This window comes from Patiria miniata, unplaced genomic scaffold (genome assembly GCF_015706575.1).
Source record: "Patiria miniata isolate m_02_andy unplaced genomic scaffold, ASM1570657v1 HiC_scaffold_20, whole genome shotgun sequence".
In the NCBI taxonomy this organism is placed as follows: domain Eukaryota; kingdom Metazoa; phylum Echinodermata; class Asteroidea; order Valvatida; family Asterinidae; genus Patiria; species Patiria miniata.
In genome coordinates this window covers 37582952-37595950 of record NW_024037059.1, presented here as the reverse complement: position 1 = coordinate 37595950, position 12999 = coordinate 37582952, and the positions used below count along the sequence as shown (strand labels likewise).

General features: G+C 42.5%; 1 protein-coding gene across 2 annotated transcripts in view; it reads right to left on the bottom strand.

Annotated features, from left to right (window-relative positions):
• Positions 1-12999, bottom strand: part of LOC119728984 (laminin subunit alpha-like) — a 78841-nt gene that overhangs the window by 42162 nt on the left and 23680 nt on the right. Inside the window, exons 17-33 of one of the 2 annotated variants that reach the window (XM_038201459.1) lie at positions 12588-12714; positions 11802-11947; positions 11375-11469; positions 10350-10515; positions 9658-9818; positions 8716-8827; positions 8283-8368; positions 7486-7627; positions 6092-6218; positions 5623-5774; positions 5253-5368; positions 4200-4408; positions 2928-3058; positions 2372-2442; positions 1130-1274; positions 424-564; positions 29-187 (exon numbers count right to left, since the gene is read on the bottom strand). In XM_038201459.1, the coding sequence (XP_038057387.1) occupies positions 29-187; positions 424-564; positions 1130-1274; positions 2372-2442; positions 2928-3058; positions 4200-4408; positions 5253-5368; positions 5623-5774; positions 6092-6218; positions 7486-7627; positions 8283-8368; positions 8716-8827; positions 9658-9818; positions 10350-10515; positions 11375-11469; positions 11802-11947; positions 12588-12714 (2286 nt within the window). Of the gene's footprint in view, positions 1-28; positions 188-423; positions 565-1129; positions 1275-2371; positions 2443-2927; positions 3059-4199; positions 4409-5252; positions 5369-5622; positions 5775-6091; positions 6219-7485; positions 7628-8282; positions 8369-8715; positions 8828-9657; positions 9819-10349; positions 10516-11374; positions 11470-11801; positions 11949-12587; positions 12715-12999 lie in introns of both variants that reach the window. The other variant, XM_038201460.1, reaches the window with a different exon arrangement.

Here is a 12999-nt window from a genome sequence, read left to right as displayed (position 1 = left end):
ATTAACTGAGGATGACCATTGAACTGACCTTGTTGCCTAGGTAACTGGGCGGTGCCTCCCAGTAGATGGCCTGGTTGGGGTCGGTGCCCGTACCGACGTTGCCGACGAAGACGTTGACCAGGTTGCCGACGCTTCGGATCAGGGGCGACTTCATGTTGGTCACGGTCCAGCCGGCCATGTCGATGTGCTGGAGGAAGAAAAACAAGAAAAGATGTGTTATGAACTCGGTGTGTGACAACAAAGAGACGTTGCTCAAGTGAACACAACACAGGTTTGTGCAAAATCCAAATACAACAAGACGTCTTTAGTCATTCTGACCTCTATTGAATACCATATCATGTGTACTGGGATGTGCTTCACTAGGCTTGACTCATCCTGTTTGAGCTACGAGCCGAAAAGGGTAGCAGGATTTAAACATCGTACCTTTTCCCGCGGTCGGCCGTAGCTGCGGCAGTCAGAGGAGTGACCAAAGCAGAAACAGCTGATGCAGCCTTTAGGGTTGGAAGCTTCCAAGTAGAAGGTGCCCGGCTCGCACTGGTTGCATTGAACACCTTCAACATTTTCCTGGAAAATAACAAACGTCAAGAATGATTTACCTTTGTTTGGGGTAACAAACAACCGTGATCCAGGCTGCAAGTGCAACATATACATCACACTTGTGACCCTCTGGCACGATAACTGCTGATAACTTGGACCAATTTTTGAAAACTGGGATTTTGGGCTCAAGCCTCATTGGAAAGGACATTGAATTAAAAGCTTTCCAATGATGTATAGAATATGGAAATCAGACAAAATCTGACAGAGTTATATAGATAGCTTCACGATTTTCTTACCTCTGGGAAAGTATTTTGTGGTTAAAGTTTCCCAAAATGAACTCATCGGCAACGCATGTTTGAAAGCAATGAAAATGAAACTTGGAGTATACATTCATCACTTGTCCTAACTCTTTAGGACAAATTTTCATCAATATTCCGGGTTTTATAGGCTGTATCTCAACATACGACCGTGCGACTTCCGACTGGTTTTGAGCCGGAGGATCAGATTAAAGTCTGATGCATCTGATCGCAGGAATTTCTATTTTGAGAGGAAGGTTTCAGACTTTTTTGAGTGACTGAATATTTTGCCGTACCTTGCACAGGCACTCGGCAGTAGTCTGATCGCAGATGCCGTCCTCGGTCCCGCTCACGTCGCAGAAGCAGGACTCGCAGAACGGGTAGCGGTGGTATCCGGGCTGACATTGGTCGCACTGACGACCCCCGATGTTGGCCTTGCAGCTGATTGGTGAAAAAAAAAACACAAAAGATGTCAGCGTGGTATGAGATATGGATTCCAGTGATGTGTGGCCCCCCGGAATGGCCTCTCTTCATTGCCTGTGTCAGTGAGTTCTCACAATTTTGTACACTGAGATACGAATACAAGTTATGGTCCGGCGATCTGCATATCACAGACTCAACATCTTGAAATAAACTGGTTTCCTAATCAAGATCAAAACAAAACGGTTTCAAACATTACAGTCATGAGAATGACGATAACCTCGAGTGCAATAAGAAGGCTTAAATTCCCAGCCTTAAAGGTATAGCCCATCATTTGTACTTTGTGCATTTTGTTCGTTTGAAGCAACAAAAATGCTCAAGATCTAAAGACAGGTGCTGAACAACTAACCGGATGAAGTTTCAGCTCAGCTTTAGCTGTATTTTTCGAGAAAAACAACAATCTAGGATCTCAATTTCAAATAAAAAGTTGCTGAATCATGTTTTGAATTGGGCCTGAATTCAGCGTCCGAGACACGTTCTCACTGAGCCGATTGCAGCTATGCGATGTCGCGCACTGATCCGACGAACTATAGCAACCGCGCGCGCGTGTGCCTCATGCCAATGCTTGCGCGGGCTTCGCCGAATAACAAAACAAACTACTAATTTGGATTTCCTACGGTGCTTCTTAAGAAGCACTGTTGGAAAGGCCTTCTTTTTTTTGATTTCTTCAAAATGACAGCTTGCCAGAAAGTATAATTTCACAGGGAGTTTAGTCCCCTTACTATCTTACAACCAAGTATGTTTTTCAACAATAATTACGCCAGTTACTTTTTGGATAGCTGCAAATAATGGACTCTGGCTTTAATGGTCAAATTCTTACCATTACATTTGTTTTTGCAGGGGGAACCTTAGAATCTCTCAGGGGTTTTTCGGGGATACAAATATTTTAGGAGAGTTGGGAGGGGGCAAGGGAAGCCTTAAGGTGGAAAACTAATCTAAAAACATAACATGGAATAGAAAAAGCTGAGAACTGTTCCAAAGTTGGAATAACACGCCAGCACAAGTACTTGGTAAAAATAAAAAAATTTACTGAAAATTTGAACGGCTATCTGACTCACTTGCACTGGCCCGTGTTTTCGTTGCAGTTGTAATCTCCATTAACGACACCCCTGCCGTCACAGTTACATTCCTGTCAATGAAATGGAGTGTTTGAAAAAGTAAACAAATGCTTCCTCTCTTAGGAATGCAAATCCGTTCTCTTAGCAAAAATAACTCCAAGTATTCACACAGGGGAAGTAAAGACTACACAAAAATACAGCAATCTGGAGGGATTAATAAAGCCAAACTTAAGTCAACTCTATGCCAACAATCAACCTAACGAGAAAAATCACGTCAACACAGCTTGAGAAATACCGTCCGATTACATGACGTACAAATGGACGCGGAACACGCAAAATCTGAGACAAACAAAACGTAAACTTCCATAGGATTGTCTAAGGGGCATGGCTAGCTTGTAAACAGCAATAGGTCAATTTCTAGCGAAATGTTCAAAAGAGCATTACACAAAATTAACATTACATTCTTTGTACTTGAAATTAGGAGACCAAGCAAGACCAATCAGTAGGAAATAATTATTTGTGTGAAGTATTTGAATAGTTAAAAGCTCTGACTTACTGCGCAGCCGACCAGCGGGTCGTACCCATAGGTCCTGTCAGCGCAGCGATCACAGCTGTCACCGACCACGTTATCAGGGCAGATACACTCTCCAGTCACCTCGTTGCAAACTCCCGACCGACACCGACACCCTAGAAATGACAAAAAGTTGATCAAAAATACAAGCTTTTTTTGGTTTTTCTTCATTAAAGTAATTTTTCTTAAAAGAAACGTGGTTAGTCTTTTTTGTATATTTCAGAAACCACTGTAGCTCTGTATAAATTTATTGCCATGTTTCTGCCTCAACATAACCCCAAATCAACTTAAGATCGTCCATTCATCAAATTTAATATTAGATTTGGCCCTTTTCAATAGCAATATAAAAATTGCTAGAGTGCTTCAATAGTTTGTTAAATATAGCTTTTACAAGTTAACTAGGTTTGGACTCGAACCACAACTCGTAAACTTGGGCGAATGATTAACTCTCCTACTATTTAAACAACCACAGACAGCCAGAATTTCCACCCACTTCCCCAGCTATACTTTTAACACAGGCTAGTCACCAGCAGTCAGATCATAGGTCAAGCAAGCACTGTGACTAGTCAAACTCAGTCAACAGACCATGAACAGACAAAGCAGGCAAGTTGTGAGCACAGTTGGCTTATCAATCACCCACAGTCAAAGCAAAGCTGTATCAAGTTGCATAAACAGTCACAGCCAGTCAATCATGCTTTATGTACAGGTAGGCACGGAATTTTTAACTGTTGAAAACAGTCACTTCAGTAATATTAACTGAAAGGATTTCTTGGCACAGAATGTATGCTTGCATAGGAGGGTTAAGACTTCGTACCAATAAGCTGGTGGTAGTGGGTTCTCCTCCTAAAAAAGCAAACCGTGCATAATAATAATAACAATAACAGGTCCTTATATAGGGCTTTTAACTAAGATCAAAGCGTTTACATTATTATTACCCCTGATCATTGGGCCAATTAAACATTCCATATACCATCTCAGCTCCCTGGGGAGTATACAGTTCGATGCAGCCTGTTAGGCGCAAGGAAGCTAATTCAATCACAATAACCATCTCTGCCCTCACAGGTACCCATTTACTCCTGGGTGGAGAGAAGCAATGAGTGACCCCAGGCTGGACTCGAACCCACAACCTGCAGCTTGACCCGCAGACCACGAATTCAGTGCCCTTAACCACGAGGCCACAACACTCCACGTAAACTGCTTATAAAAATCAATGAGGCGCAATAAACCCAGAAATAAACTTTGAAAGCCGAAACTCACTCTGACAGCTGGGGAACTGATAGAAGCCGATCTTGCAGCGACTGCAGCGGCGACCAGCGATGTTGGGCCGGCACTGGCACTGTCCGCCCAGCTGTTCGCAGTTGAAGCTCTGCGAGCCCTGTCGGTCGCACTCGCAGGGGAGGGCGCCGTTGTTGTAGTCTGCCGAGAGGGAGAAGGTGGCTTCACGACAGAAACCGCTGCCGTCGGGACTAATGAAAAAAGGGATGATAACAAGAGTGGCGATTGTACAGTATGTCCCAAAAAAGGGTCCGTCTGACTATAATAGCTACAAAACCATGAAGTCAATTTTGAAATTTTTTGATTGTGCAGATACTTTTTATCCTTGGCCCAAACCCTTATGAGTTACATTTAATTTCAGTAACGCATCACTGCACAATGGTCAATTGATCACCGTAACATTTTTGGACACTGTGACCAAGTCCCTTGCCTTGATCGTTTTCAGCTGTGTTATAGCCGAGTAAAATCATGCATGCTGTGAAGAGAAAAAAAAACTGACGTATTTTGGGATTGGAATCATTTGCCCTTGAGCATGAAACCCAGGGGCCAATTTTAATAGAGCTGCTTAAGCACAAAATTTGCTTAAGCACAAAAATGTCTTGCTTAATAAAACCAGGTTACCGGCCAAAACTCCATGCGATTGTTATGCTAAGTAAACAACAGCTAAATACCAGTCACAAGCAATGTACATCACATGGAGTTTTGGCCGGTAACCTAATTTTACTAAGCAATGTTTTTTCGTGCTTAAGCAAATTTTCTGCTTAAGCAGCTCTATGAAATTGGGCCCAGGTCTTGCCATGATGACTGATAGCCAGGCAAATGATTCTAATCTCAAATTTGTTGATCTCTGCCACACCCAGTTTACGAACTCAAGATGGACTCGAAACTTTCTGTTTAGGAAATCAATTACAAATGTAAACTCAGTCAATCAGTGATTAAATCGATCAGTCAGTCAGTCAATCAGTCGAAAGACAATACGCTGGCCCTTCAGGTGCAGCAAAAAATGGGGGTGGAGGCAAAGGGGGAGGTGGTTACCTGATGTAGAAGTTGTTTTCTCCACAGCTGCGGATGAACTCTCCCGCCCTGTCCTGTGGATCCTCGGTCAGAACATCGTCATTGTAGTCATTCTCCGGAATGGCAATGACATAGTCCTGAAAAAAAAAAAATCCAAACATTTTTCAAAACGATAACAAATATTTTCTAATTCTATTCAATTTTTTTTTGAAATGGCAAACTGGTGGATCAATGGTGAGCAGTTTTGCTTCCCAAATCCTTCAAAAAATGCTTCTCGTTTTTTTTTTTTAGCAGCTCTGTGACATTGGCCCTTGGTCTGAAATCAAAGGGTCTTCTCTCAGGCAGGGCAAAGATTTTTTTTGAAAATTGGCGTCAAAGTTTCTAAACTTACAATCCAGATTTCGCCATCGCTGCCGTCCGGTAGTGATATGTAGTAGCCCTGGCCTGTGCCTGACAGGTCAAAGGTCGAACTGCCGTCACCGGGCCGGGTGACGACTGCGCGGCATCCCGACACGTGAGGGCAGTATCCAGCCTGGAAAGACCCTGCGAAAAGCAAAGTAATGTAGGGAAAGTGAAAACAAAGGAATATTTGGTCACAGGTCTTGTCACATCAAGTCACTGGGGATGAACAGCCACTTGACATGTGACTGACTTATGACTGACTTGTGGTCCACTTATGATTAACTTGTTATCCACTTGTGATTGACGCGTAGTCAACTTGTGATCCACTTGTGACTTACATATGATCAACTTGTGATTGACATGTGCTTGACATATGACTGACTTGTGATTGAACAGTGATGACTTCATTTCAAACTCTTCTGACAATACTAAATAACAGCAAATCCTTGTTTTGATACCTTCTCCGTCAAATTCTCCCAGCACGTTGAAGTTGACGTCCATCGTGGCCCCGGTCGGCTGGAAGTAGTGGACTACATAGACGTAGCGTCCGTCCAGGGCATCGACATTATCGTAAGTCACCGAGGTCTGCAAGAAAAAAAAAACGGACAATTCTTTGAGAAAATTGAGAAAAAGCTCAGTATGTCTCGGTACGATGTGTGCACAGAGCGGCCCTTTGCAGGTTTCAAAGCTGTAAAATTAATGATCAGTGCAATATTGGATCCTCAAGAGAAGTATGTGACAATTTGGAACCAACAACAATGCAAATTGCGACCCACTAACACAAAACCAATCAGAAGTCCCATGGCTGTATTTTGAGATTCAGTCCTAAAAAACATTACACCTAGGCAAAATTATCGAAATTTTGGGCATTAGAAGCTAGAATAATGAATACATTTCACATTTAGTGAAGTTAATTTGTAAATTACCTAAGGAATTCATTTGGGAAGCTTTAACGACAAAATTCTCAATTTTAAAAACAAAATTCCGAGACCTAAAAATTGGGACCTGAAAATAGCTGTAACTCCGTCAGATTTTGTCCGATTTCCATATTCTATACATCATTGTAAAACTTATTCAATGTCCTTTCCAATGAGCCTAAAATCCCAGTTTTCAAATATTGGTTCCAAGTGACCGTTTTTTTGTGTGCCGGAGCGTCAAACTTGAAAAAAAAATCTTGCCAAACCAGGTGATGGATTTCAGCAGTTTTTGGAATGGGTAACCCTTTCCTTACCATGGGCGACTTTTGTCGACAAGAAGAACCCCCCTGCTGGTTCCAATGGGTGACTTTAGTCGACCAGGAAACCACACACAGAACACCCTCAACACAGATATATTCACTACTTTTCAGAAAGGCGGCATGTTGATATGTTTGGCTGCCCATACATCAACCATATACCAGCTGAAAGAGTGTTTTCGGATCGTCCTAATGGTGTAGTTTATTCATAGTGTTACCATTACAAAAAAATGAGAAAAGTGCTTCAGAAGTATCCACGCACAAATTGAGGAATGGAGTGCCATTTGGTCAGGTGGTGAAATGGCTTGCAGTTTGATAAATGGAACCAGATGAACAAACAGGCATAACTTTCTTATATTTACACATATGGACTTCATTTTTACATCACATACAAGAGTAAGGTTCAAGGAACAAACTTTACACACAACACCTATGATTTAAATCACTCCTTGGCAGTGAAAATCTGGGTTGAAAAAAGTGAGTTTTGGACTTGTGGTCATTTTGTTCACGCTCTATTGATTTCCGCATGACTGAGCAAACAATTTGGTCCTAGGGAGAGCCAAGTCAATAAACAGTGTGGTAATGAAAGGGTTAAGGTTAGCGTTTTATCTTTCTTACCGAACCACTGCCGTCGGTTGTGACGTAGTGCAGGGTGATATCGCTGTCTATGACATTGGGCGGGAGTGGGGCGTCGGCGTCGATGTCAGATTTGTCGATCCATACAGAACCAGTCGGGACTGGGTAGGTTGAGATATGGCACCTGCAAAAAAATATGGGTTAAAAAAAAAAAAATGTATGGAAAGGCTTCGTTATTTAGAAACATCCGTCACTTTGCTTATATTCAACGGGAGAAGTTCACAGTTGCACTAAAACAAGGCATACGAGGAGTGCAGCATAGGGGTAGGGCTCATGACTTGTTAACAGAGCACCTGGGGTAAGACTGTGCTGTGTCCTTGGGCAAGTCACTTAACCCTAATTGCCTGTCACTATCCAGGGCAAGGAATGGGTTCCGGCATTAGCTGACTTGTGATCGGGGGGTCAAGGGTTCGAATCTTAAAGGTGGCAATGTGCTCTGTCCATAGGCAAGCCTCTTAACCTCAATTTCCTGTGACTATCTTGGACATCGAATGAGTGCCAGCATTAGCTGACTTGTGATTGGAAGGTCGAGGGTTCGAATCTAGTAGGTGGCCATGTGCTGCGTCCATAGGCAAGCCTCTTAACCTCAATTGCCACTGAATGGGCACTGACAAGAGCTTGGGGAAGTATTCTGTGAATAACCAGAATTCCATCCAGGGTCGTGGTTGGAAATAATCAAAGTTGTTTTGAGCCAAGGAAATCGCAGAAAAAAATCATCAGCCTCATGAGGTATATCTGCCTGAGAGAGACTACAAAAAAAAAGAGTAACATGTACTTACTCTCCGTCGGCTGTGCGGACGCACTGAAGAGCCGGGGTGACAAAGTCATAGGACCACTTAGGGGCAGGGATAGCGATGAGTTGGCTCTGGAAAAAGTCGATCAAATCATAATAAATGCAATTATCAAATTTCCAATTTTTTACCTTTTTTTTCCAGAACAAAGTGAATACTGTGCCTAAGCACCCCACTAATTTATTCCAAATAAAGTTTTAGGGGTAAAACTATGTGTAAATTGTTCTTTTACACCTATAAATCAATCTCAATTTTTTTTGGGGAAACGATGAATTCATCGTTTACAAATACAAATTTGATGAAAACTTTCATTATATTACCAAGGATTAAAAGTAAGTGTACCAAGATACATGTACTTTGAAAAGCTAGCAACTTAAATATCATTGAATTGTCAAGATTTTCCAATGATGGAGAGACTTACGATTCCAATCAGGTCGGGGTTGCCATTCAGGATCAATCGGACGTAAGGGTTAGGCTGATCAATGTTGAAGACCATCGGCATGCCGTCAGAATCCACCACAACAGCACGGCAACTGCCAAAAAAAAAAAAATCAAAAGTATTACATGTTTTAACCCTGTCCTTACCACATTGTTTAGTGACTTTGGCTATCCCCAGTACCAAATTAGTCAGTACAATGAATGGATATTGAAGAACTTGGAAAGGTTCCTTGCAAAGGTTCCTTGCAAAGGTTCCTTAGAAAGGTTCCTTGAAGAACGATCAGGATGTTATAGTTATGTTGAACGTTTTGGTGACTGTACTGCACAGTCACAATAGCTTACTACTGTACAATATATTAGGAGTGTAATTTTTTATATTTCATACAAAGTTTTGCATAGTTCATTTTTCTTTTATGAAAGAATATGAAGAACTTTTGATAAAAATTCATATTAGTCAAAGCCAGTACTAATCTCTCAAATCACATAACTTGCGCTGAAAAGTTTTAATACGCTTACCTAATACTTCACTTCAACATTACACTACACAACTAAGAAAACTAATTTTACAAAGAAAAATAGGAACATTTGATCATTTTATTTATTTATTTTATTATTTATTAATTACTTCTGGTACTAACACCAAGAATTCCCCAAATAGCGCCCTAGGCACTGTAAGCTCGAAAGCCTGAAGAAAGCTGTAGAGAGAAGTGAATGAGAAGAAATTACAGTTTCAGAGGTGGGAGGAAAAGCCCAGAAGAATATTCTGGGGAAAACTCACGGAATCAGGTAGGGACTGAAAACCCAATCCACATATTGGCCCGGCCGGGATTCGAACCGGGGTCACAGCGGTGGAAGGCGAGGAAAGTACCGCTACGCCAACCTGACTCCCCCAATTAATATTACTGGTTCATTTTGGCAGACTTACAGGAATGAACAGTCAAAGAAGCTGATGTAGCCACGCTGGGTTCCTCCTTGGACCAGCACCTCCACGGTGCCGGTCTGGACTCCCGGCCCTCCACCATAGTATTCATAGACAAAGACGTAGTCGCCAGACTCGCTGATGGGCACATTCAGCAAGATGTTCTTCTGTAAAACACAAAGAGAAAAAGTGGAATTATTCATAACTCAGGTTTGTCAAAACGTGGGGCTGGGGAAGGCGCTGGGAGAGGGGGTTGAAAGGTGGTGGGGGAGGGGTGGAGGTGGGAGTAGGTATAGGTAGGGGTGGGGATGGAGGTAAGGGGATGGGGAAACGGGTGGGTGTGGGCGAGGGGTGAGGGAGAGGCTGAGAGGGATGGGGTGGGGGAGGGACCAAGAGGGATGGGGTGGGAAGGGTGGGGGATTGGAGAGGGGGTGGGGTGGGAGTGGGGACATGGGGTGTGGTATGGGTAATGGCATGGGGTGGGACATGGGGTGGGGTACAGGATGATACACTGGGTGGGGGCATGGGGTGGGGCACGGGGTGGGGCACGAGGCGGGGCAAGTGGTAGGGCACAGGGTGGGGTACGGGATGGGGTATGGGATGGGGCACGGGGTGGGGTATGAGATGGGGCATGGGCTGGGGTATGGGGTAGGGCATAGGGTGAGGCAGGGGTTGTATTTTTTCCTTATTGTACTCACGTGTTGGGTATCCATGACAGCAAGATCAGGGACTCCAATCTCCAGAAGAATATCCTGGTCCAAGAAATGCGTGGCAGGGACGTTGGTGCTGTCAATTTCATAGTAACCATTGATTCCACGGACCACGTAGAAGAAGTCAGCCATTGGGTAGGTGTAATAGTTGCATCTGTAATGACAACGAGTTTAAAGATATACAATTTAAGTTGAAATACGGTGGACACAATAGACGGGTGATATTTGAAGTAAACTCTCTCTGTGGGGGAATGAGTACACAAATGCAAATGTTCTTATTCAACTAAACCTAAGCATGTTTCCATCAGTAATTCAATTCAATTCAATGATGATTTATTCATTTAAAATCCACACTGTGTGGCCCAGTGCAAAATTACAAATGGATTTACAAAAAAATGGTACGTTTTCCAAAATAATACAAACAGTATTTTTAGGCCAAAAAAAAAAGTCTCCGGTTTCTGGTATGCGCGCGCGTCACCGTAGTCATGCGCGTCGGCAAAATGAAAAAGTTTTTTTTTCAATGAAAGATGATGTCTCAAAACTGCCAAACTCACTGGTTTGACTGGAATCCTGCTGCTGCACAATTTTAATGTGTTTTTAGATTGGGTTATGGTCGAGAATAAGCTTTATGTGGCCTCTCTGAACTCCCATATATTTGCACTAAGTTTAGTCGGGCACCATTTGCTGTCATCAGCCGACATTTGAAGCAAAAAAATCAGGTAAAAAAAAAAAAAGCCGCGTCGCCGCACCACTTTTTGGGCAAGCTCCATACCAGAAACCGGAGACTTTTTTTTTTGGCCTTAGAGGAATGTTTTTTTTTCATTTTTGAGACACTCGGTTTAGAAATGGTCTGCTTCACGGATGCATTTGGCAACATCCAATTCAGTTTTAGCACAGCTGGTCGGAGATTTTCAGTAAAGCACAATCTCCAATAACTGCAGATATCAGTTGTTGTATCCAACATCGTCCAAGTACACAATGCCAAGGGAGACGTAAGTTATATTGTGTCTGACCTTTCTTGGTGAATGCCCGCGATGCAAGGCTCGGAGACACGCTGCTGTAGGATGGTGGCCTCGTAGTAGGCAGACGGGATCAAGACCAGATAATCCTAGAATATGAAGCAAAAGTCAATTAAGTCCTCTTTCCGGTGTGGTACTTTAAAAAAAATATTATATTTTTCCCCAGAAAATAAATATTTGCAAATTGTCCACATGAGTGTAGCACAATTTTGAGTCAAGTGACTGTTTCTGATAAAATGAGGGCCAAAATTAAAAAACTGAAGAAACAAGCATTTTGATACTGAATATATCATTTTTTAACTTTGAAAATGGTATCCATAACCTTTAAGTATTAATAATCAGGTTTCCAACAACTTCCAACTTGTTTCACGTCATGAAAACATTGTATTATTTGCGAAAATATAGCAGTACGATAGCTTACCAGCAGGACCCCCTCTGGAGCCTCAATTGTGACAGTCCAGGTACCGGGGTTCAGCACAAAGGGACTGATCATGCCGCCGCCTTCTACGGTTACCAGTTGGGGATCGGGGCCAGCAACAAACAGGACATCGCTGGACTGTTCCGAACCTAAAAACAGAATCGTTGATTGGAGAGTAGTTAGTGACTGGCCCATAACTTAACAGTAGTGAATTTTCCGTAAGTACTAATTGGGCAATAATTATTAATTGGGCAATAATTATGAAATGGGCAATAATTATGAATTGGGCAATACCTATGAATTGGGCAATAATTATTAATTGGGCAATAATTCTCAATTGGGCAATAATTCCCAATTGGGCTACAATTAATAGTTGGCCATATTCATTAAACGAGAAGCAATACTCATATGGCAATAATTATTTATTGACTGGACCACAATTATTGATTGGGTAATACTTAATGATTGGGTTTCTCAAAGACGGGGACAGCAAAATTCCTGGACTGGGTAAAGGCCGCGTCCGAAACACATGGCTACGACCAGCAATTACACACAAGTCTATGGGAAGTGGCTGCAGTGGCTAGCCAGTGGCATCCGCAGAAGCGCGTGTTGTTTACGGCAGTAGCCATATGATTCAGACACAGCCTGATATACTGACTCTGCTGTAACATTAATTGGGCAATAATTATTACTTGGGCTCTTCAGAAACACAAACTGCATTAACTCCAGACTCTTTATTGAAACCGGCCTGGAACTGATTGCGTTACGTACTTTTCACGACAACCTTACCCTGGTCTGGATTGGAGGGTGTAATGGTCAGCCTTCCCTTGACGTTGGAGTCCCCACGGTAGACGTAATGCAGCACCAGATGGTACAGGCTTGGCGTCGTAACCTCAACGGTCCTCAGTACAATGGGCTTAAGAAGGACAAATAGTTTTCATTAGCTGCAACTTACATCCTATTGTTATTTCACAAATGTCATACCATTGTATAATATCCAGAGATATATTTGATTCTAGCTACTTGGATTGAACACTGGAACTGCAATTCCGAAGCTCAGGTTCGAATCCTGGAAGCATCAATGTCCGTTGTTTTTTTATGATAGCTTTAACGAAGGTTCAATAATGCTGGATCGTGCTATTTGTGAAGTGGACTCAATGCTGATAGCAAAATGCAAGCATTAGGTAGAGCACTGGAACAT